General features: G+C 36.2%; 1 protein-coding gene across 1 annotated transcript in view; it reads left to right on the top strand.

Annotated features, from left to right (window-relative positions):
* LOC143352756 (netrin-1) overlaps positions 1-23554 on the top strand; it is a 191316-nt gene extending 167762 nt beyond the window's left edge. The window contains exons 5-8 of the mRNA XM_076785551.1: positions 12923-12991; positions 14601-14811; positions 16023-18454; positions 18490-23554. Coding sequence (XP_076641666.1) covers positions 12923-12991; positions 14601-14811; positions 16023-16227 — 485 coding nt within the window. The 3' untranslated portion in view covers positions 16228-18454; positions 18490-23554. The remainder of the gene's footprint in view (positions 1-12922; positions 12992-14600; positions 14812-16022; positions 18455-18489) is intronic.
* Positions 23555-24345: the final 791 nt, after the last annotated feature.

Raw genomic sequence — 24345 nt, 5'->3', positions numbered from 1 at the left:
TCCATGTATACTGGAAGGTGTACTTTGCTGTACAGTTCTCCTCACATGCAATGCTAATATACTGTTAACACAGGTTACGCACAAATTCCAACAGTAAGTAGGTACATAGCGTGTGTAGCCATACGCATTCTTCTTTACGAGTGTAATTATGAACTACAAGAAGCCTTTGAACGATGACGTCGACCGACATAAAATTTTACATTCCGTAAGATGACACTGGAGATGTGTATAATAAATTTGAATCGTCCATTTTGACGATTATCGTCGTAACACAATACGGGTATGGCATTCGTAAATTTAGCCGTTCTTAATCCTTAAATTCTTCTGGAAACTAATTTATGCATATGACAACAACGAAATTATGCAATGAATAATCAAACGATGATACAAACATTGAGAATTTGTAAGAAGTACATAAAACGTATTAAATTACATTTCGTAGGCTAATTCCCATAGGTAAACTCATGTAGTTTATCAGTGGTTTCATTGGGTATTAATTAAAACAGGAAGCTCGTTCAAACATGTCAAACTGTTAAGTATACTAAATAGCAAAAAATTCTATACAATACAACTGTATAGATTTCGAAATAGTTCTGTGATAATAAGATGGCAAATTTTTAATAAAAATAAAACTGTTTTGTATCGACTGCAATAAAGCAGAAATTTCTTTGATCCTCTAATAATTTTAACCCTTTGCTGCAGACACGAGTGCCGGCATTACATATAGCAGTACAAAAAAGATTATTTCTTTTCTTTAAATTCACTTATACAAGAGAATGGATTTATTGGGTTCGTATCGAAATGCAACAAAAGAAGTTCTCGTCCGCAAAAGGGTTGGTAAATTGAAAATTGATAATCTGTCAATAACGGTAATTGGTTGATAATCTGTCGATATTCTGAAATTCTTTTAGTCCTTCCGTTTTAAATTGCGTCGACTCGTTTGTGTCGCAAATGAATAAAATTCACAGTCTGGTAGTAGCGCAGATAATGTGCAGATCTCGACAACGCGAAGTTAATGGATTCGATTTATTTGTGAAAATGTCTATTGTCTTTTGTTTTCAATGCTGAAGCTCGCTAATCAGAAATCGCGAGTGCGAGGATATAGTCGATATACATATGTAAATAGGTGCGACGCGTAACGGAAGTATTAGCACGAAAGAAGAAGAAACAAACGTGTTGTCTGGTTTACAAGGCGAGTTAATCTGCAGTTCGCTTACCGTACCGATGCGTGAACTTATTGCTTGTGCGTATGCGCTCGGATAAACGCCCACTAAGGGCCCTTCCATTTCAGGAAACATACCCCTGGTACTGTTTGCACACCACATCGATTCGTTCTCTTTCCCGTTTTCTTCCTTTTCCGCAGTCATGGATGCAGTTTAAAGCAGCTCTCGTAATTTCTATTTATTGTAGACGCCGAACAATAAAACGTTGATCTCGCGCAATAGAAACACCCGTCTCATCGATTATTAATATTATTCATTAATGTTGAATTTTATATGCATTTATGGGGTTATAAAAATAACGAAAAACTGTAACTCGAAACGTTAGAAAGATTACAAGAATCGATGTAACGAATAAATGCTTAAGTAGTTTCGGTTTCTTGTAATGGATGCAGAAAGTTTTTATTTTGCATACATTTGTTATTTTTCTGATAATGAAGGACATTAGAGTTTGTACTGTCATTGTTAATACTACAGTCAACGGTTACGCTAATTTGTAACTCTTTTGCCAAATGTTGAAGCAAGTAAGAATTCGTCTTATTAATTGGAACTCTCATTAACATAAACATTGTTTTATCGAATTTCCATTTTTCAGAGATCTATATACACTTTTTCCCCTCATTAAAATTAAACATCGTTTCAATAGAAGCTCGCTTTCGAAAATTTCGTATTTTTTCGAATCTATTTTATTCGTATGCTTCGAACGAATAATTTTACAAGCTGTAAGCATTGAAATACGTATTAATTACACGTAATTAATTATCGTCTGTTAACAAGAGGACGTTAATAGCACTCGGTTTTAATGAAACTGTGCAATAGTACAGTAAAATAATATTTTATCTTCGCATAAAAGGAAATGAAAGACCATCTTTTCATTAAAATATAATTAAATTAAAATTGAATGTAACCTCATCGAAATAATGTATGAAGAGCAGTGTAAACATATTGCTCGAAAGTAACATAATGTTCTACAATTCACATAAAATTGTTTACTTTTCCGTGAATTATATAAAATTATATATTCTACACGTACATAATATTAATACTTAATTAATTATTATTAATATTAATCGAAATTGTGTTGTTGCACTGCAAATAAATATTTCAAAGAGTCGTATTCCAATATTCCAAGACTCTAATAATAGGCAAACTAATATTCTACTTGCATTATTCGCGGAAAATATCTGCAATACAGACATACTTAACGCGTGTAAAAATATTTGCAGAACAAAGTGTTTCCGCGTAAAGAGAAGAAAGTTTCGACGGAAATGACCTTTCGCTTCGTCGGTACGATGTACTCACTATGAGCAATCGATCTGTTTTTCGTGAACTATTAAAGCCGAACACACATTCAGCAAAACGGAACGACTTGGTCGAGCAACCATCATTCATGTTCCATTGTCACATTCGTACAAATTTTGACTCGTTCAAAAACCACGGTGTAGAAAACCATTTTCAGATAACATCACGTTTTATAACACTACTTTCAGTTGCAATTCAATTCAGTTTACTTCGAGACGGTGAGTTTGCAAAAAGATGGCAGTATTCTTTAGAACTTCCAGTAAAATCATTTACATTGCATTAAAACGTTTACTGACAAAAAGTCATAAGTAGGTATTGTTCCACGGCCATTGTCATAAGCTCAACCGCGTTGTTAAATGCGAACAAAAACATTGAGATGGTTACGCGTGTCTCGTTACGTAGACTCTTATTGTTGGTTTAACGTTGCACGTATTTCAAACATGATTTTGACTAATTAGGTTTCGATAATGTTAAATCTGCTGTTAAACCGATCTAGTTATTACCTGAGTAATAATTTCTAACAACAACTTGAAGAAATCGTCTTGAATTTCCATTTTATTCTCTGTCGAAATACAGTATATTAAGGTTCGCGTGCACTTCGAAAGTTCATGCTAACTTCGATGTAATGTCGATGAATATAAAATATTATTTAACTCATTCGCGAAGTTTCAAAATTGACGTTCCGACGGTAACACTTGAAGTGTTCCTAAAAAATGCTGACACCCGGTGCATGATGCCTTCTACAGTAATAATTATCTTCATTATGACAGCACCGGCTTACCGCTTGGGTCCTAAACCAAAGTTAATTACCAGCCGCCGTAGCTAATTTAAATCAAGACTAATTGCGATCCTACCTTCATTACTGCGGGTCGTGTCTCAGCTTCTAATATCGCGAAACTTCACCGAAACTTGTCTCGTTACATCCACCCGTTGTCACAACATCCACGGATGAATGTTAATAAAGACAATTAGGCATCGAATTGTTATGACTTACAGGCTAGTTGTGCAGGACTAATCATTCAGCTAATCCAAGCACCAATACGTTACACAATATTATAAAGGTACAATATTATGCCACATAATAATACATCGAACCATTTTTTCTCGTAACTTAAAGTTTGTAGTCCAAAAACGTAGTTTGTTTCAAGCACGTACGCAACAAATGTTCAATTTATACTTCGTACTGTGAATTATAATTTTCTTTATTCAATTCTTTGAATTCTTAACTTTTTAATCGAACATAAAATATTTTAATATTGTATTTCAAATATTTCCTTACAATGAAAATAAGTTGAGCGAATAGTTAATATTATAAATTATAATTTTTAACATAAGAAACTATAATAGTTAACAATGTATTATTTGTAGCTTAATTACGAATATTTGCATGTAACATGTTGATAAACAGACGACAACGTCGTAATAACATTACACGCAACAAAATATCATGGTTATTATGACACAATAAAGGGAAAAAAGTATTCGTTGAATGAAAAAGAAAGAACAAAAGAAACGGGTTACTCGTCATTCCCAATTAAAAAGTTAAAGTTGTCGACTGTTCTTTTCGATAATACCTAACATTTTATCATTGTACTATTTACTAGAGAATAAATTTCGAACGTCTATTATTGCACTTATGTGCAAGATTTTCAATTTTAGATAGTGATTCTCTTATAGAAGGATGAAAAGATTTGTCGTTCTTGCTTTAAAAAATGGAGATACCAATAAATGAGATGAAGAAATGCAGGTGTACCATAACTTCAGAAACGTGTTTGAAGGCACGTCCTCCGGAAAACTTCGGAAATGCCACGTGGAACAGCAATTTGTTGCTGCGACTCATTAAGAGATTACGGCTACAGGTGCATAGACGGGTAAATCCCATTAAAATGATACATTATGAGCGTAATCATTTAATTTGATTGCGAGAGTACGTTAAATTAAGAGCGCCGTTTATCCAGGGTAGGGTGGGATCATCACAAAAGTCAGTCGCACGAAAAACCGTGGATTCTCTAACTCTACGGGCTGGCAAACACCCACGCGTCCATTAAAGTCCCACTCGGCCGCTGTAAGATACATACTTAGGGCGTCTCGTAAGGCATACCCTTTTATAATTAAGACGTTACTTTACGGTCGTGAGTACACCTCGCGTGCATTCTCTATGCAAGCGCTAAGAGCGGCCTAGCAAAAGTGAAGAACGGTCTCACCGTGAAAGAACCCGAATTTCATTACCTCGAGAACGTTAATTTCATCTCTGCGTGGACTCCATAAAAATTCGGCTGTCACCATTAACCGGGTAATTGTCGACAATTAATTATCAGTAACCGAGTATCTGGGTACCCACTTTCAATTTCTTTTCAGAACTTCTTTAATATTTTCCTTCATAAATCGCGAGATTATTATGTAGATTTTTATGTTCTTGGACGATCATAGATTAATTTACCTTTGGCACATAAAAGTGTGCATTGAAAGTATAAAGTGCAGCATCATTGAACAACGTAGAAAATTTTGGTTATCAATACATACAACGATTAATCGGGTCCTATAGTCTAGAATCTTGCATTTTCTTAAAGCACGTACACGCTTTAAAAATATCACTATTAAAGAATTTGTTCAAATTCGTTAGGACAACGAAGTCATCGGTGCTAGAAGAACGCGGCTCTCACTGTATAAAACGGATAGCCTATCCATTCAATGCATTTTTCACGAAACCTTGTTTTCTGACATAGGCTAATTGAAATTTTTCATAAAAAATGTTCAACGGAACAATGTAATTACCAATGGAGATCCAATATTAAGAGTACGATTTTTATTCCACACAATGATAACGTGAATTTTTTATAAAAAAATGTTCAAAGGCACGAATAATATAATCAACAATGTAAAGAGCATGGCTTTTATACTACACAGAGAGAACGCGAAACATGTCATAAAACTGAATCCTGTGACCATTAATTTTCAATTTTATATTGTACAATTGATAGAATGAATTATTTAAGTAAATTGTGTAGCTTTTTTATAGTACGATGCCAGAAAATTGGAAAAGTTGGTAATATTTTTTTCAACGTTGCAGGACAACGGGGAACATATTTCAAACAATACCACACACATCGATCGATAAAATATTCGCAAAATCTTTCTCTACGTCAAGAGAACTTTTTGTTGCAATTTAGATGATTACGGGTAACATAATCATCCAAAGCTGTCTACACAGCCCATTTGCTGTATTTATTCAAGATGATGTCTAATCGCGAGCAAGATTGAACATTCTCTACCGGTGTTCTGATTACGCTACCTTAGATACACAAAGCGGATTTTAATGAGAAAGCCAGAGGCGTCACATATTGTACTAATATATATGCACACAGAGCGCTCCATTAAGACATGCTAAGTAGTTGTAGAGGTTTCATTAATAATACCGTCAAGAGTGTATTCGTCGGTGATTATTCAGCTTTTATTACGTCGATAAATTATTCGTTCCTTAATCTGCGGCGAATTCACGAGAATAAATGTAGTGAGACTATTATTATGATAATACTAGTACCTTTTAAACGTGTCCCGATTTTATGCGAGATAAGAGAAGATTCGAAGTGTACCATAATATCTTAATACGCATGGTAACTCATCCCATAACTAATGGAATAAATAAATATACATGAATCGCACACGTGCACAAAATCTTCTGCTTAGAATTGCCAATAAAACTTGCCATGTTCCTGGGTCGTTGTTAAACAAACAATTCGACCGTTAGATCCCAAAAATTCTAAATATGTTTTCCAACTTTTATAGAAGAACCTCAAGTAATATACAACGCTATAGGCAACACAATCAAATTGAAAATAAACGTATATTTCTCACCGTGGCTCTAACCCGCTGTACATAAATTTCTATCCGGAAACCTCAATATTGAGCATGATGCAGTAATCCGAAATCCTCAAAATCACTTATCGTACACCAGAGTGTTTAAATATTAGGCTATTCGGTTAATGGACGTTCGAATACGTAGTGTTCTACTGTCCAGATAACCCCCGTATAACCCCGTTTTCCTACAACACGATTTCACTCTAACATAGTTAAGGAGTTAAGGAAACCCCCGGTATAACACGTCACATAGGGTGTTAAATAACCTGTATTTACAATATGTTATCCAATCCCACCCAGAGTGGCCAGATCAGGGGAATTGACTCGAATTGAGGGGAAAAAGTTACCCTCTCTTTGCCTGTACCGGATTAGTCACGTGACATTGTGACACATGCACGACAGGGACGAAATGCGTTACGCGACCGAGCCGTGTCGGAAGAGTAGGGGAATATCGTCGTGGAAGGGGAAGTTAGAGTGGGAAGACAAGTCGGTGAGTCGTCAGATCAAGACTTGTTCTCCCACTCTAATTGTCCCTTCTACCGCGCTATTCCCTAAGTTTTCCAGAAAAATCAGAAGAAATTCGAAACAGTACAAAGATTAGAAGAATTAAATGATATCGATACATTTAATTTTCAACTCCACAGGATTAATAAAAACGAAAGAAAATCTTTTTATTTAGTTCCTATGACGAGCAATTGATGGGGACAATTTTCGTTGTCCACAAAGATCCCCGGTCTTAGGTTTTATTTAGGAACAAGTTATGTTTGTTTAAGGTTACTGTTACAAATCGGACATTTTTTGTTTAGGGGAACGTTTGTTTGCATTATTACCAGGCTTGAGGTGCACTGTCCGGCGAACAAAAACCACCAAAACCACCTCGGGCACGAACTGACGCGACCGACGCTCGCCACTGACTTTTGGCCTTTAACATTGGGGTTTAGGTGGTTTGCACGGTGATTGCAATATAGGTACCGTCGGACTCGTTGCGGTGAAGAGAGCAACGGAAACCAGTTTCGAGTCGCATCTATCCGATCGATCAGATTGCTTGATCAGAAAGGCAGACCTTACGGTTTGGATACGTTCGATGGCAAACCTATTGCTCGTTCGGTTGATGCGGATTAGCACGGGTTAATCGACACAAAGGACGTCTCGTTAGTCGGGAATTAAACGGATTATGGTCTGAGGTCTCTGCCATCACGATCGATTCATGCCGACCGGCCCGGCAGACATATGTATATATCTGGCTCGCTTTCCACTCGCATTTTTCCCATTTCGTAATTCGGTTAATTGATCCGATGGCAGGACTTGCCTACCAAATTTTTTCAACCGCACACGCCGCGTCGCAGGAATACCTGGATTAAGGAACTGTTTGCCTCCGAATTATCACGCAGGGACGGTTCCCAGGGTTGTCGCGAACGGTTCGTGTACTAGAAAATGGAAAAGTTCGTCAGGTCCGCGACTGTAAAGCGAAATTACGTGGCCCCATGTAATTTTGTTTGTCCGAAGAACGGTATAATTTGTCGCGTCTACCAATTTATGTCACAGTGGACAACGGACTTTTACGTTCGTAAAAATATTTTAATACGAACACTAGAGTAATAGAAGAATTAATTTCGTTCAATTAATCCGTTTAGACATGGACGATATCCGTTTCATTTCCACATACTAATACATATTAAGTAACCACATACTTATATAAACATTGAAGAGCACCTCCAACAAGTGCAAACTTTATTCTCCTGATTCTCACAATATTTAGAGTAAGCTACACAGAAAACGGAACGTAAAATAATAGAGTAAATTGAATCATCGGCTTCTCCATCGATTCGTAAGAATAGATCAGACATCATGAACGTTCGTTAGATGCCAGAGCTTGATAACCCCTTGATGGGATTTTAGAGCGTAATCGTACAAGTACGAAGTTTAGTTCAGTCCGCATTTCTCACCATTCTCTAGCACTTTCTGTTACTGTCCACAGAACAGTAACTAGTTGGACATAGTTTCCGAATTACCTCTGAACGATTAGTCAGAATCATACCTTTCAACGTGGATCAATTTACGAAAATGCAAATTTATAATGTCATCCATTAGCAGTGAGTTAGATACCTACTTCGAAGCCTCTTAAAATTGTTCAAATCAATTTCTTCCCATTTACAAATCTTAAATTCTGTTCGTGGATTTATGCGCGAAACCTAGCAATCGTGCCTGTAAATAAAATATTCATGGTTTACGTAAGAAGTTGAATACAAATATTGTAGTTCTTTCATTTTATATCATTAATCTCCTTGCTTCGTAATTAGGTCTGCATAGTAAAATCGTTATTTAAAGAATTTCGGAACGCTATTGTGTTATTTCCATTTGGCTAAAATTATTAAGAAAACAACTGAATGTCTATGCAGCTCATGTACCTTCTGACTAATACAAAAAACACTGTTCATTTTGTCTTTAAATTGTTCCACACAGAGAAACTCGTCCTTTCAAGTACTCCGCGAAATGTTGGAAGAACTTATCGAAAAGATCTACTCTTTCATTTAGATGTCGGTCTGCTAGTTCGATCGCGACCAGCATAATTTCGCAAAATATTTCTACTTGTCAGAATTCTGAACGGTGAATCGAACAGTCGACGTTCAAACGTTAACAAGCGGATGAGATGGAGGGATGGGGTGGGGGGGGATGATCAGATCAAGCAATGTTTACGTTCCCTTTTCTCTGGAATTTTCGAAATTGCCTGAGACAGCCCCGTCGACGGACGTTGTACGTACGTGACTGCGTTCCCCCGGAATTTTCATCATTTTTTATTGGATAACCCGCCGGCCGTGGACCAACGGGGGCATCGATTGAATTTCAAACGAAATTCAAATTACATTTAATTTGGTTAGCCAACGGACGAGCAAAAGCGAAGCGGATCCGATCGGAGGCGTGTGTGCACCGGTTGCGTGCAGTTTGGATTCGTAGTTCGGGGGATTCGGTGCGTTGTACGGTTTCTATTATCGACCTGCAGGGCCACGGTTCATTAAAACGGCATGAAACATGCAAATACAACTGTTTGCGGTTTTCCTGTTCTTCTCACGAGCTGACCGGTTCGGTTTTCGAGCGTTTGTCGGCGATCCGCTTTCGATCGACCGCTCTAGCGGCGAATTATAGTATACGCTCCAAATATGAGTGCTTTGTAGACTAAACCGACCAACCACCTTTCGGTTTGTTTTGAACATTTCACTGTCACAGCACTCGATTAATGCATAACTTAATTGAAAGGAGTTCTACAAATGAGTTTATATTGTTTCATCAGTTTCCCTTTGTTTTGCGGAATGCCATGTTGTCCAACTCTTCTTGTATATTAATAGAACGAAATCTTTCAAATCACTGTGATTCAACATGTTTAGCTCTATATACTGTCTATCTTATTCGAAAATGTAGCAATACTTCATTTTATTCGAATTTACTTAATATAACCTTGATTTTTTCAAATTCGTCCACATATGAATTTCCTTACTGTAAAAATCAAGCTATTCTTTTGTTTACAGAAGCATCCAAACAACCAATTTAAATGATCTGAAACAAAAATTGATTTCAACAAACGAATGATTGATCACGTTGTCATACGAAATCATACTTTTCTTGAAATGTCTATACTGTTTCTTGTTGATTTAAACAAATGAAATTTAGATTTACAACGATAATAATATATGTACGCATAAAAGTGTTCGTTCACTTTCTCAAAAGTTTGTTTCATTGTAAAAAGTAGAAGAAAAATTTTTCGCCCGAACCTGTAAAAATATATTCTGTTGCTTTCTGCAATTAATATTTAAGCATTCGAAGATTTGTGGCGAACGCAAGCACACGCCCCATTAGGCCGAAGATGAAAATTTAAGAAGCTCGAACATGAAGTCGCCACGTGATGTATAATATATGGAAGGACGTGGGTGGATGTACGAGCGACATCCTTATTGCTGGCCACTGTTTTCTTTGACGACTAAAAGAGCGCTCTACCTTCGTGGAAATTTATGAAATTCGTTTTTCGCTCCAGAGTTCTCGCCAAAGAAAACACTGTCGCGACATGAGAGATTAATTTACGTCGGACATTAAGACCTCACACCCGGCCGGACTAAGAGCGCGTCGCAATACATACAGCAAATATTACTTACAATTGCGAGAGGATGAAACATTTTTTTAACAATTCTTAAGAATTATAAACGGATTAAAGGGGGATTCTCGTGTGAAGCAGGAAGATCGACTAATATTTTGACATTTCAACATTTTTAAACGCGTAAACATATTAAATATATATTTACAAGTAAAAAGCTTGCCCAACGTTTTTATTGACGTGTTCCCAAAAAAATGAAGTTTCATAAAATGTGGAATTTTGCGAAAGTCCGATTGTTAGCATCTTGGTTACCTTGACAATGATGGGAGAGTAGGAGAAGCCCAATTTACTCGCGAGTAAAGCTTGGACAGCACGGATTTGGCCAACGGTGTCCATCTATTATCTGAAACGGCACGGTCAGCGTATAACGCGTCCTCGTCTCGAAGTCGCGCAATTAATTTTCTCTAGAATACGTTTCAGTCCAGTGATTCTTACCCTGACCGTAACTAATAATCTTCATGAAGGACGCGTGTCGTATATTTTACGGATTAACGCGTCAGGTCGAGGAACCGATTTTATGGTCCCTGTGCACAGCTGGGATCGATTTGTCCCGTATGAAACTGAGACCGTATGTTTTGCTATCACGTTTCCCGATGTTGTTGAATAATCAGCTTTTTCCACTTGTTAATTACGGTCATTATCTCTGACACCCATTTATTGCTTGATCTGTCTACTTTCAAATAATTTTGCTACAGTTTAATGAAGCTAAGCGTGAGCCAAGTTACACAACATTTCGAAGTTACTATTCCAATGTAGTACCAATTTAATAATACATTTCGTTAAAAAAAAGTAGCAGACATTTTGATGTATCCAATATTGTAATTGTACAAATGTATATTATTTTAAGTTATAAGGTTTGTTAAATTAGAAAAGGCACTAACGCCGTGTTATCGCCGTGTTATATATATTTCGCTTGTAGGCATGAAGCTGTTTGGTTACAAGATAACTCGATGAATACGTTAATGATTCTGAAGAAATAAAATGTAAAAACTAGTTAGCAGGTACAACATAGATACTTTCGTTGAGGTGCTCTAGTAATTTATAAGGTGTAAAAGAAATCGAACGTTTTCTTGTGTATAGGAGACCATTTACTGACGTCCGTATCGAATGCGAGAATCGAAATTCTCAATTTTTTATTATTACCATTGTCCCTTGTTAGCAACGCTGAATAGAGACATTGTGAAACGTGTGAGGGGTCATATCCATGGACAGGCCAGGACTACATAATAAATGGGCGAATGCAATCAATGCTGTCACCGATACTAGACGGTACATATTACGTGTTAGCAAAAGGATGTACAAAGACACCGAGTTTCAAACGTAAGAAAACTGTCCTTGTGCTAGAAAAATCTGCTTTATTAAATTGAAATACTCTGATCATATTCAACAATTAGTTAACTATTAAATAAATTATAGAAGAATTCACTTTGCAGCAAATATTTGTCATCAATGTAAATGTCAATGTCAATTTGTCTTCCATTTATACAAACAATTATTATAAACTCTGTGCATTGATTTCCTTATTGCAATACACAAACAGTGCAAGGAAAGCAGTAAATATATGTGTTATTATTATTGTTATTATTAGTTAGTATATGTGTAAGTGATTATGAATTATTATAAAAATGTATATTTAGATTATAAAATTAACAATGTACCAAAATAAGTAAGTTTATATGGACAAAATGGTAAGATGAACTTTCCATTGCATGTTTGAGGTATCGTACGCGATAGGGACTGTATTAATGAACGATGTCTATAATTTTCGCAAAAAGGGAGCCTTAAATGAAAGAAGAATAATTATCATTTGTAATGAAACATGATAATCATATAGGTACAATATCCTGTCAGTGCTATCGCACTGAATGTTGCACTGCGAACACCGGACAATATAATTACAAGTGATATGACTCATAATTCACAGCGTTTAAGCATCGTCCATTGTGTGTCAGTCAAGTAGAAAATCGGAATGATACTACCTATACACTATGTACTCCCTTGCCTTTTAATTTATTAGATGAGGAGAAATCGTGTCAATAAAAGCGTTGCTTTTGTCTATATGTGTGAAAGAGAAACTATTGCATCTGCGTATGACAATAGAATTGAACGAAAAAGAAATTAGGAAATAGTAGGATACATATAATAAATTAGAAAGGAAATCATATCTTTCGAAACTACCCTTATTGCTATAAATTTGCTTGAAGAGGATAAATTTAAATATTGAATATAATCATTTTGCTTCGATCCAACAAAAATTAAAGGGTTTATGCTCGCTACGTTCAGTATCACATCGTAATTTATACATAAATTCCTTAAATATAAGAATATATCTTTTCTATCTTAAATTTTCCAAATTTGAGTATGAACACTTTTAACATAGTACTTTATCTTGTTACAGATCGATGTGGAAAGTGTCGAGCCAACACTAAGAGATTAAATCTGATGAAATACTGCAAAAGAGATTATGGTAAGTTTTAAAAACTAAGAAACATAATTGTAGAAAAATAATTTATTCCTATACTCCAATACTATTAATACTCAAATACCTATTCTCCATACTTGTTCCATAAACTCGCTACATTTTATACGTACTTAACAATTCTTGAAATACGAACAAATTTATTTTAGAGTAAACCCATATTTAATCGTTTGAAAAATGTAACATCCACTTGTTTAAATATTCGTATGGTGTTTCGTACTTATAATATTATTAAACTAGTGTAGGATAGTATGGGCGATTACAAGAAGGATGGTAAATGTTAGTCGGATAAATAATGTAATTTGATAAAAACAGAGGAAAAAAAATAGAAATAAGTCCGATAAGTCAGGATTCCCACTCTCATACTCTCTTCACAGCTCCGCTAGTTTACACACAAGTCTCGCTCGACTTTTTTTGTTCGAGTCCTTGCTCTAAACTGACTCTTTCAAAACAATCCGAGTTGCTCATCCGCTGACCCTTCTTCGACCCTCGCTTCGCACGTCCACGAACCTAGTAAAAACAAAAACAAGCACCAAGCGCAGGTGTCGACTTCGGTTTTTCCGAAAAGAACGGGCAACGAGCGCACGTGTACGTTTCTATCGAGATTTCTTCGGGTTTCATGAAATATTAAATTTGGAAAACATAGTGAATATTTTCAATGAAGAACATCTTTTCTGAAATCATTTAAAAATACACGGAAACGCGATGACTTATGAAACAACCTGTTACCATTTGCGGCCACAGGTAGAATGGGCGCAATTTGTTATGGCGGGGCTGACCATCGCGATTTATACACTCTGCAACCGCTAATGGCATTACTAGTTTTTGATTCGGAATCAGAAGTGAAATGATTACAAGTGGCTCCGCTGCATTACCGTCTAACATAACTTCCATCGCATCGCCGTAAGTGGCACCAGCACTTCCACGTTCGCAATCGAAACGATTACAGGTGGAACGACTGCCTTTTATGTCTTCATACCGAACGAGAAAAATCTTTGAAATTCTTGTTTGAAGTCGGGATCCCCCATTAAATCGTGCCTCCTTAATTGCAATTGAAGTAGTACTGTTCGGCCATTGCAAGACATAGACAAAGTTCTCTAAATTAGGGGACAACATCGAGAATAATTTCATGAACAACTTTATTGATTGCGATAAGAAAAATGATATAGTGAGTACAATCCGTAGTAAAAACAAATCACATTTAAAAATTGCATGATTCCCTTAAAATTGAACCAAATAAATTGAGATGTTTTGACAGGTCTACAAAACGCATTGATTAAAGTTTCATTACAGGATCAGATAAGAAAGTTGAAAAAATTTACTTTGACTTGTTTCTTCGTAATACCAAAGAATAAGCGATTTTTTCAAAATTTTGTTTTCCCGTTATCATGTCGAAAAATCTAAACTGATTTCGTTCGATCCTAGGAAAATCATACAATTTCTAAATGCGATCGAATACTTTTCGCCACGGATTGTGCTAACACTTCGTAAACTAATTATTTATCGAAGTCCCTTGAATTCAAATATTAGCAAATGTAGTTAAAGAAGTTAAATTGTTGGAGATTGAAATGATTGAATTGCTTAATTCTGTTCATAGCTGTTCTGGGTAGAATAACAGACAGACACAAAAAGAATGATGGCTCCCCGAGTGAAACGAGCGCATCCGGGTCAGTTTGGACACGATTCACCTTAAACATTGACTACATCTTCAAAAAGGCTCCAAATTCGAGGATTCGTCGTGGCGACGTATTCCTGTACGTGCATTCAACGGACTTGGTTTGCAGGTGCCCGAAGATCAAGCCGAATAAGTAAGTTTTTCACCTGAATTTTACATAAATTTCTATTTCACAAATTTAGTTTTTATTTCGCATAAATATCCGCTGTCTAGTTTATAGTTTATTTATTTGATCAGAAGTGAAACGTAGTAGTTGAGTATTACTTAAATAATTATTTAAGACTCTATCTGTGTTGAAATAATGCTTGGATACTAGTGAAAATTCGTCCTCTATGCAGCTCTCCTCTGATTGCCATAAAAGAACACTCGACTGTCAACGCCATACTAAACCTCTTCACACAGTATCTATGTTACCGGTTTTTAAACAGCGTTACATGCAATACGGCCTTGTAACAAGTGCCGAAAAATTCATGTGACATCTTGCATCTTCGAGTCTGCTGCTCTGCTACTTGAGTGTGCCTCAAGTGCCTACTTCAACAGTTCTTCATACTATTCCTTTCACCTTCTGCCGTGAATCTCTCACATTCGATAGACATCGAGATTGCGAATATGATTTCGCAAATGTTATCGAGGAAAGCATTACCATCAAAATGGTTTCACAAATGTTTTCCACGAACGGTTCGTCTCTTTTCTTGATGTTTTCTATCACTATGCTACTGATCCTAGCAAGTATGAATGTAAGTAAACTATAAATTTAGATTCAGTAAATTTAATATGTATAGAAGAAAGACTTGCAATAATCGTAAAATTAAATTTTCCCTTGACAAGGCAACGAGGGTATAGTATTTGATCGGCAGTAGACTTCATTCAGAGAATTCACGTCCAAACCTCTTTGAACCTCATAGTACTGTGCGTCCGTCAGGAGATGGCAGGGAGAAATTTGTTAGTACCACGTGATATCCCTACTTCAGTGTTTCCTCTATATATGTTCCAAATGCCTAGCCGATAAAAGTCTCAGAACTGTCCCCACTGCCGCGGCGTATACCCTGTCAGAGGTCAAGAAGCTCGAGAGACGTCGGTCGAGTGTAATGTCGCGTGGATCAAAGAGTGGTCGATCTCCTGGCCGATTTATGTCCGTGGCTAGGCCCGAGTTTTGGACATATATCGACTAAGTATTGTACGCGTCTTACGTTATTGACCGAATCGCTTGACGAAGACTGCAAAGCACGTATTGAGTTTAAACGTATTGAGTAAGAAGGTTTTGTTATAGAATAAAAACAAACCTAGCGCTAGTATTGCGAAATGTAACAATGCAAACGACTAAAACCACCGAATTTGTTCCAGGTTGTATTTGATCCTTGGCCAAGAGAGCGACGGCGGCAGTCAAGGTGGATTGACAGTGACACAAAGGTCGATCGTCATCGAATGGCGCAACGAATGGCACCGCCGAATGCGACGTTTCCAGCGAAGAGCGAGATCGTGTGTCATTGAGCTAATTCGCGGCATGCCAAGGAAAATAGACGAAGAGAGAAGGGAAAATAGAGAGTAAAAAACGAGAAAGAGAGGGAGCGAGCGAGTGGACGTGTCCGTGTGTGTGTGTGCGCGCGCGCGCGCGTGTGCGTGAGAGAGAGAGAGAGAGAAAGAGAGAGAGAGCGAGAGCGGGTGAGAGAAAGAAAGAAAACGAGAGAGTGAGTAGAAGAGAGAGAGAAAGGGAGGGAGAGAAAGATAGAAATATTAAAGAGAGAACGGAAGAGGACAGAACAGAGAGAAATAGAGAAATAGAATTGAAAAACCTTTACTCTCGTATTTGTAGAAAGGTGCACGTTCATTATCAAACTGCCAATAGCTGTATGTACTCTCGCATACCCACAATTTTGCACGAAATACTCAACGACGTCCTAAGATTAACAATAAGTATCGAACGCATACGATGTGAAATGCATGTGGGTACTCGATGGTGTATAAACAATTCTCAAACAGAAAACACTTCTAATTAAGTGCAACGAGGGAAAGCTCTTTAAAGATTAAGCGTCCTCGTAGACAGGTACATAATTTTGTTCCCATTGTTTGTCTATGCTTTATGCATCACTTTCGTTGTAAACAATTTAGATTAAATATGTTGTTGTTTTATAAATCTTGAATGCGAGCTAATTGATTGATAATTATTTATTTTCGTTTCACTTGTAAAACTGAGCACAATTTCGTACAGATATTTATTCTTGCCCGGTGAAAACGGAAAGAAAAGAATGAAAGTTTATAATGATTCACATCACGATTTTACAAATTCTTTTAACATACTAGAGTAACAAGCGCCATTAGTATTAAACATTAATAAGACGGTTGTTACGATATTTAGTAATTGTTAGTGTGCCGTGCAGAAACATATTCTAAATTAATAACGCACAAATGTTAGATTAAAAATCAATTAAAAATATTTGAATGGTTTAAATATGTACATTTGATATTTCAAAACTAAACTTTCCGAAAATTAGGATCGAAGTGATTTCATTATCATCGTCACTTCAACATTATGTTTGCGAACGTAATAATATATGTGATAAACGTTACTGTTCCAGATCATACTAATGCATCTCAAAAGTTTAAAGAATATATTTCACACAAAATTGATGATTATTGCATTTTTACGATAACCTTTTCGATGACTTGTATAGCCAAACACCTAAAACAAACCTGATTACACACAAAGTGCCCATTTTATACTTTCTACAATTTAATATCCTACGAAAGAAGGAAAAAACAATTATCTAAATTGAAAAACGAAGAACGTTTTTATTGCCGAGTAGACGTCCCACGTGCATTTCATCAAGCCAAAAATGCAATATCTTGTATTAAATTAGACGTAGAATTTATATCGATATAAATTATACACTTCCTGTGGATTTACCATTTCTATTCTCATTTTATTCCTGTTGTAACGCGAGCGAAACAATTGAAGGAACGTTACACACGACCCGAAAATTCATTGTTACACTGACTTTCGTGCACAGACGTTCAAGCTAAGGTTGCCAGTGCAGAGTGTTTCTACTTTCTTTCTCGAAATTTGACACCGTTTTAGTCCCCTTTTGCTCAAATATAAAAAACAAATTGATAAGAATGTATTCCACTAAATGTACTGATATGGATCGAATGTGCAGTATTGGATAGCAAACTAGAATTAGTTGTATCGCATATCAGTTGTAACTGCCGTTTCGTACAAATGCGTGATTTTGATAGTTTGTTACTGCTGGTATGTTATTAATTCGAGTACCAACCACGATAGAACGAGTATCGTTGGTCAATTCGCGATGCTTTCATTCTTCCCATTCGAACTGAAGCTTTAATCGGGGGAGTGTTTCTAAAAATTTATTAATACTAGAAAAAATTCTTCGAACATGAAAGAAAACGAGAACCGAAACACCGTTTTTACGAAAATCGACGACGTGTTATTTGTAACGAAAATTACAAATATTATAGCACTGTACATACTCGATAAGAACTTGTTTCTCCGTCCCAGTGTTACACGCATCTTCCATTTATTTAACGAATTTGTATAACGAAGCAAACACACAGTGAATAATCAAAGTACCAATGCACGATCTCGCACATAATTTATATACAGGGTGTTCGACTACAGGTGGGAGAAAATTTATGGATTGGTACTCCAAGACAATATAAGACGAAAATGAAGAATAGATAAATTACGATTTCGGCTTCATTTTTTAGTTATTATCAATTAAAAATCCGCCTAAAATGCGGCGGCAACCTGACCAACAGAGGTGTACATTGCTTAAGTTATAAAGGCGCGCGACAGTCACCTATCAAAGGGGATTCTCGCTCGTACCCAATGGTTTGACTTTGTCGTCGCACACTTTAGCCAATAATTCGGCTAGAACCGAAAATGCGTGTGGAATGACCCAATCGGACGATTTACACGCCGAATTCTTGCCAGGTGACTTCTTGCCAGGCACTTGGAGTATCTGTCACTTGATATGTGAGTGTCGCGCGCCTCTATGACGTACGCAACGTACACCTTTGTTGATCGGATTGCCGCATTTTAGGCGAATTTTGAATTGTTAATAACTAAACAATGAAGCCGAAATCACAATTTTTTTATTCTTCATTTTCGTCTTATATTGTCATGGAGAACCACCCCTTAAATTTTCACAAACCTGTAGTTGAACCCCCTGTATAATGGAATTGAAAGATTCAGTCCTTTGGAACACAATTACCATGGAAATTTTCTCAGTTGCTTCTGTAAAGTAACAATCCTTCATTTTTGTTTTTTAAATTAATTGATAACTCGCTAGTACAACTTATAATTGCAAGTAAACACGTTAAACGTAGAGCTGGTTTCATCTCACTTTTTTAGTTTAAGTTTAAACATAAAAATATACCTGTGCACAAGCAAAAGACTTGCTTACCTCATTTCTGTTTAATCTGTTTCAATCAAATCTCTATTAAAACGGTGTAAACGTAATTTTTAATACTGTACAAACTATATATTACTTTGTAAATTCGATACTATCGGTTCCCATGGCGTTTAACACGCTGAAAAGATTTCATGGAATAGTAAACGCGTATTTATTCAATGTATAAGTCAAGTAAACGGACAAACAAGTTTTTATAGCGGAACCTTTATTAGTTTTTAATTGAGACTAAGTTACAAAAGTGAATGGAGGCATACGATACTATGAAATAATGTTTAATGTTAACGGCATAACGGACACGCCGAATTTTCTGTGACAACTCGCTCTGTGACATCGAGTACATCGGAGAATCTTTAGTTTCGTGAATTGTTCCTGAAAATTTTCGAATACCCTCGTTGCCACCGTGCCATCGATTTCAATTAGTTAATGGAGGTTTTCACAATGTTCTCGAGCAGCTCCGTCTTCTCCCTTCCCATCTTTTGTCACACGCATTGCATCCTTCGTCTTATTTTTCTTCTTTTATTTATTTATTCTCCCCTCATTCGTTTCGAATACCCCGCGGATCGATCACATTTATATAAAAATATACGCGTACGTTGAATGTAGATTTTCTTGTACATTTTCTATATAAATTATTAAGATTTTGTTTCTAGTTGGTATTATTATTAGTAGTATTATTATCGGTAGTAGTGGTATTAGGAAATAGGTATACGGATCATTAAAGAGAAATAGAGGCTAAGTCCGAAATCTGTCGAAATAGAAGGAGAAGCGTCATTCAAACGAAGAAGTCATCGGTTATTTCGCTTATCGCGATCGGGATGATGTCGTAATTGCCGTCGCAATTGAAATTACGACGATTAAAACATAATTCCACTTATATCGATGTCACGATTCCCTGATTCGGGGTGTAAGGAAGAATATTTATTTTGTTTGGTATTTTTCTCGCGGCTCGTCTCGGGCAAATCTCAAACGAAAATTCTGTGAAAAAGACGAACTGTTCCGCGGTTTCGTAGAGTAATCGATCTTCCAATTGATCGGGATTGTTATTTTGCCATCCGTCTATTACGTCGACAATAAACATGCCCCAGTGCTGGACATTTTGCAAACTATCACGCGAACATTATCATTAAATACTGCCAACCGTGTGATTGACAATTGACGATGTTTATTGTGATTAACCCTTTCGCTATGGCACTGTCCAACCGAGAAACATTCAATCCAAAACATTATAATTTATAATGGCCATAATGGCATTTTTATGTTAGATATTTTTTGATGCAGTGACACGATTGTTGTAATCTACATAATTTATTTAGATGCAGGTCTACAGCATTGAATTACCAGACTGCAAATTTTAAAGAACAAATTTCAATCTTTCTGTTAATTGGATAATTTTTGTTTACAATTTATCTTCTCCCTATGGTTTTCTAAACTTCTAAAAGTTGGAAGGAATATTAGTAGTTGCATAATAATATTGTATGAATATATGGTATAACAGATAAACCTAATGGACAATTGTGATCGACATCGATAGCGAAAGCGTTAAAAAATAAGTTCCTAATTGTGAAAGATACTTGCGACGAGTAACTGCTCTTCCAAAATGACGTTTTCAACTACTTGCATCAGAGTACATTAAAAATAGATTCGAAAAGATTGTGTTCATTTAGAAAATGTTACGTTCGTCTTTATCCTCTTGTGTTGAAGTTTGATAATGACAGAGATGGACATCAATTTATTCGAATAACCTGCATAAAACTACTATACGGGAGTATAGTAGTTCAGTATAGGTATAGTAGCTCAGTTCAATGTCTACGTAATTAATCTGATTAAAGTTGTTTGACCACGTGAATATACATTCAAAAATATTATTTTGTTTTGCAATTATAATTCTCAAGTTTATTCAATCAGAAATAAACATACTTAATTATTCATTCGATATTCAATACTTTTTTTATATAAATAGAGAATATGATTTTCAAATTATGCAATTTTTCATTTATATTGCAAACGTTTGAGCAATGTTACGTTTTCGTGAAGTATTTCATACAAATCAGGATTATGGAAAAAATTATTTCGCACATTAAGAAATCCATACAGGCTCAAAACTTTAATAATTATACAAATCGAAGATTTTAAAACGTAAGTCCAAATATATTTGATGAATATTCAAAGAAGTATAATTACCAGCGGTAAAAAGTCGCTTCGAAAAGTTATAATTTTCATTAGTAATAAGGATCTTCAAAAGTAGCATGTTTATTGAATAAATATTCCTCCATTTTGAGTCAATATTATCTCAGTATAAGATATTCGAAAATCTTTTTTAAAATTCGTATGAAATTCTTAAATGTCAATTAGAGAAACCGAAAGTATCCCGAATTTATTCCGACCCTTAACGAATCTGACTTTCTGATTAAAAACCTCGGAATTGTTTAGCAATGAGAATAAAGATATTTTGTTGCTAGTTCGACGAAAAAGCAAAATGGTTGAATTCCTAAAGGATCTCGAAAGTTCGCTTAAGAGTTCTGGTCCCCAACGGCGCATCCATGACCTCTCGGCAGGAAAGTAATTAAGTATTGTTTTACATAACATAATCGACGATGTATCTATGTACTTACAATATTAACGAGTATCGAGCGCTTCGAGCACCCGTGCGAACGCAAGCCTATAATCGTGCATCACGAAGAGAAGTGGTATGGAATCATGTACTTTAAGTCTTGGTTTACGTGGCACATTTACGAGCGTTGCTTCTCGAATCGACGTTCATCGCCATGTTGTGCTTTTTAGAAACGAAAGTGCCACAGTTCAAACGTATGTATAATTTCTTGCCTAATATTATTACGATTATAATTCTATCCAGACTGGAGAGAGAGAGAGAGAGAGAGAGAGAGAGAGAGAGAGAGAGAGAAAGAGATAGAGAAAGGGAGGGAGCAAAGGAACTAAATCTTTCTCTATGAACCAAGGATGTCGAAAAAGGGTCACATAAACGGAGGAACTGAGATGGCGGACACATCCGAATCGTTGTTCATCAAAACCGATAGAACTACTGTAAATTTATCGCGTTTTAAATATTATTATATCGTCGATTACGGAGTTTATGCGTTTGTAGGAGATATCTACAGTTACACGAGGTGTAACGAAACGAAGGCGCTCGTCGAGATGGATAAAGCTGTTGCTTTATTTCTCGATGACCTTCGCGGAAGAAATCAAAAGTTCTATTTCACTGCTCTCTTTTTGTATAGTTGTCTATAAACACACGCGAAAATCGCATAAGCGTCCGCTGTCTGAGTGTCATCTTTCGAACGCGTTCATCGTCCCTGTCGCCTGTGCTACGATTATGTGTATAAAATGTACCAACGTAAAATAGCTTTAGCGTAAGTAAAGAGTATATCAGCTATCGACAGAATTAGTTACGTATATTCCAACTTTAGAGAAAAGCAAACCGTTGTGGAGACATTGACTGATCGACGAGCAGAAACGATCTCGGCAGAATCATCGATCGTTTCGGAATGATTTCTATTAAGCCGCATATCTTCCAAGCTTTTTACAAAGAATCATAGATGACTGGTCGAATATCACGCGACATTCGAATCATTTACATCGTCGAATATCAAAAAGGTGCACACGATTTTCGAGATCGAAAATAGATGAACCTCGCGACTCGCTGTTTGTTTCTTAAGAAACTTAAAGAACCGTTCCTGAAAGTTATGCAATGCAAGTACGTCGACGAAGTTACAGATCTTGTCTTTTTAGTTTCTTAAGGAGAGGCGAACGGGCTCGTCTATTTTTCGCCTCTGAAAGAACCTGTACTTCTTTTACTTCTTTTGTAAAATTAACTTATTTGCTTAAGCGATGGTTACGCGGTAGCCCGGTGTTTTTTTTTTATCGTTCGTATTTCGGAATGTGCAGCTCGTACGACAAGAAATCACTTATAGCGCTACGCACAATAATCGAAAAGCAATATATCCTTCTGGTAACGACCAAAGAAGAGAAAAACGAGGGAAAAAATCGATTAGCGTCGTCACGCAATTGTACGACGGATTGGGAAAATTGTGAATTGTTTTATATGGCCTGAGCAATACGAAACAATCAGGGAATATTGGTCAAGCAAACGTAGCTATGTATATCATTCAGTCTCATTTTCAACGAGAAACCGAAGAATGTTAATGTTTTTGTTTAAGATGCCAGAAAACTTATCGCGACGACGACATTGTAGATGAAAGAAAACCACTACATAGGTGCAAGATTTTCGCGAAATTCTTGACCAATTGTATATCGTAGAGTATATACGTACGATGTCAAAGTAAGTGTGCTATTTATACCTCCACATTAATAACCTATTAGTATTGTACCACGATTACGATCTAGATTCGATTAAATTATTAAGTGTACCGTTGTGTATTGTGGTGTAATAAATGTGATTAGTTGTATGAATCATAAATACAATGCATAAACAAGACAAATTGGCTTGTGGTTCCTTCGTTAACCTTTTCCCTTAGAATTCTTTTCCGTATTCTTCCTACTATTAGTTTTCATTGTCCGGGGCAAATAAATTAAATATAGTAATATATATAAATCGAAATAAAATCAGGCGTAAAATGACATGATGCGAGTTACAGCGGGAAGATCAGCACATCGATATTATCAAGCAGTTTAGTATATTGAGAATGCTAAATGTTTGCGATGTTTTATTATATATTTTGATAGTGAAATGGATATAATGAGTAATGATTAATGTTGATTCAGAATTTGTATAACCCTTATTGAAAATAATTATGCAATAACAACTATTTCCTAGATTTATGTAAATAACTAGCTGTGATCTGTAAAGAACGGTATTTTATATATTCCTTTATATTATACTCCGGTTCAGTGTACAGTCGTAAAAATGTGTTGTCGCAAAGTTGTTTATAATGTTGAAAATTACCGTTAAACTTCGTTAAATAGTTTTTGAAAGGAATGGATATATAAATATTGTATAATATTGATATGTATTTATACGAGGTCGCCGCCGCGTCTACAATGTATGCTGGCGGTTCGTCGGCGTGCTCTGTGCACAGGCCGCCACACTGGTACTCGCACCAAAGGTCAAAAGACTGAATTCTGGTAAGCTGAAAAAAACTGTTTAACAGAATCTGGGCAAAATAACCTGAGAATAGATTGTCTTAGACTTACGCCAAGTATCGGTGCAGCCCTCTAGCGGTGGGTCCTTGCATGAGAAGCTCGAAAGAGTTTCTCGACCG

This window comes from Halictus rubicundus, chromosome 3 (assembly GCF_050948215.1).
Source record: "Halictus rubicundus isolate RS-2024b chromosome 3, iyHalRubi1_principal, whole genome shotgun sequence".
Classification (NCBI taxonomy): Eukaryota; Metazoa; Arthropoda; class Insecta; order Hymenoptera; family Halictidae; genus Halictus; species Halictus rubicundus.
Note: the sequence above shows the minus strand (reverse complement) of the source record. Positions and strands in the feature narration are given on the sequence as shown.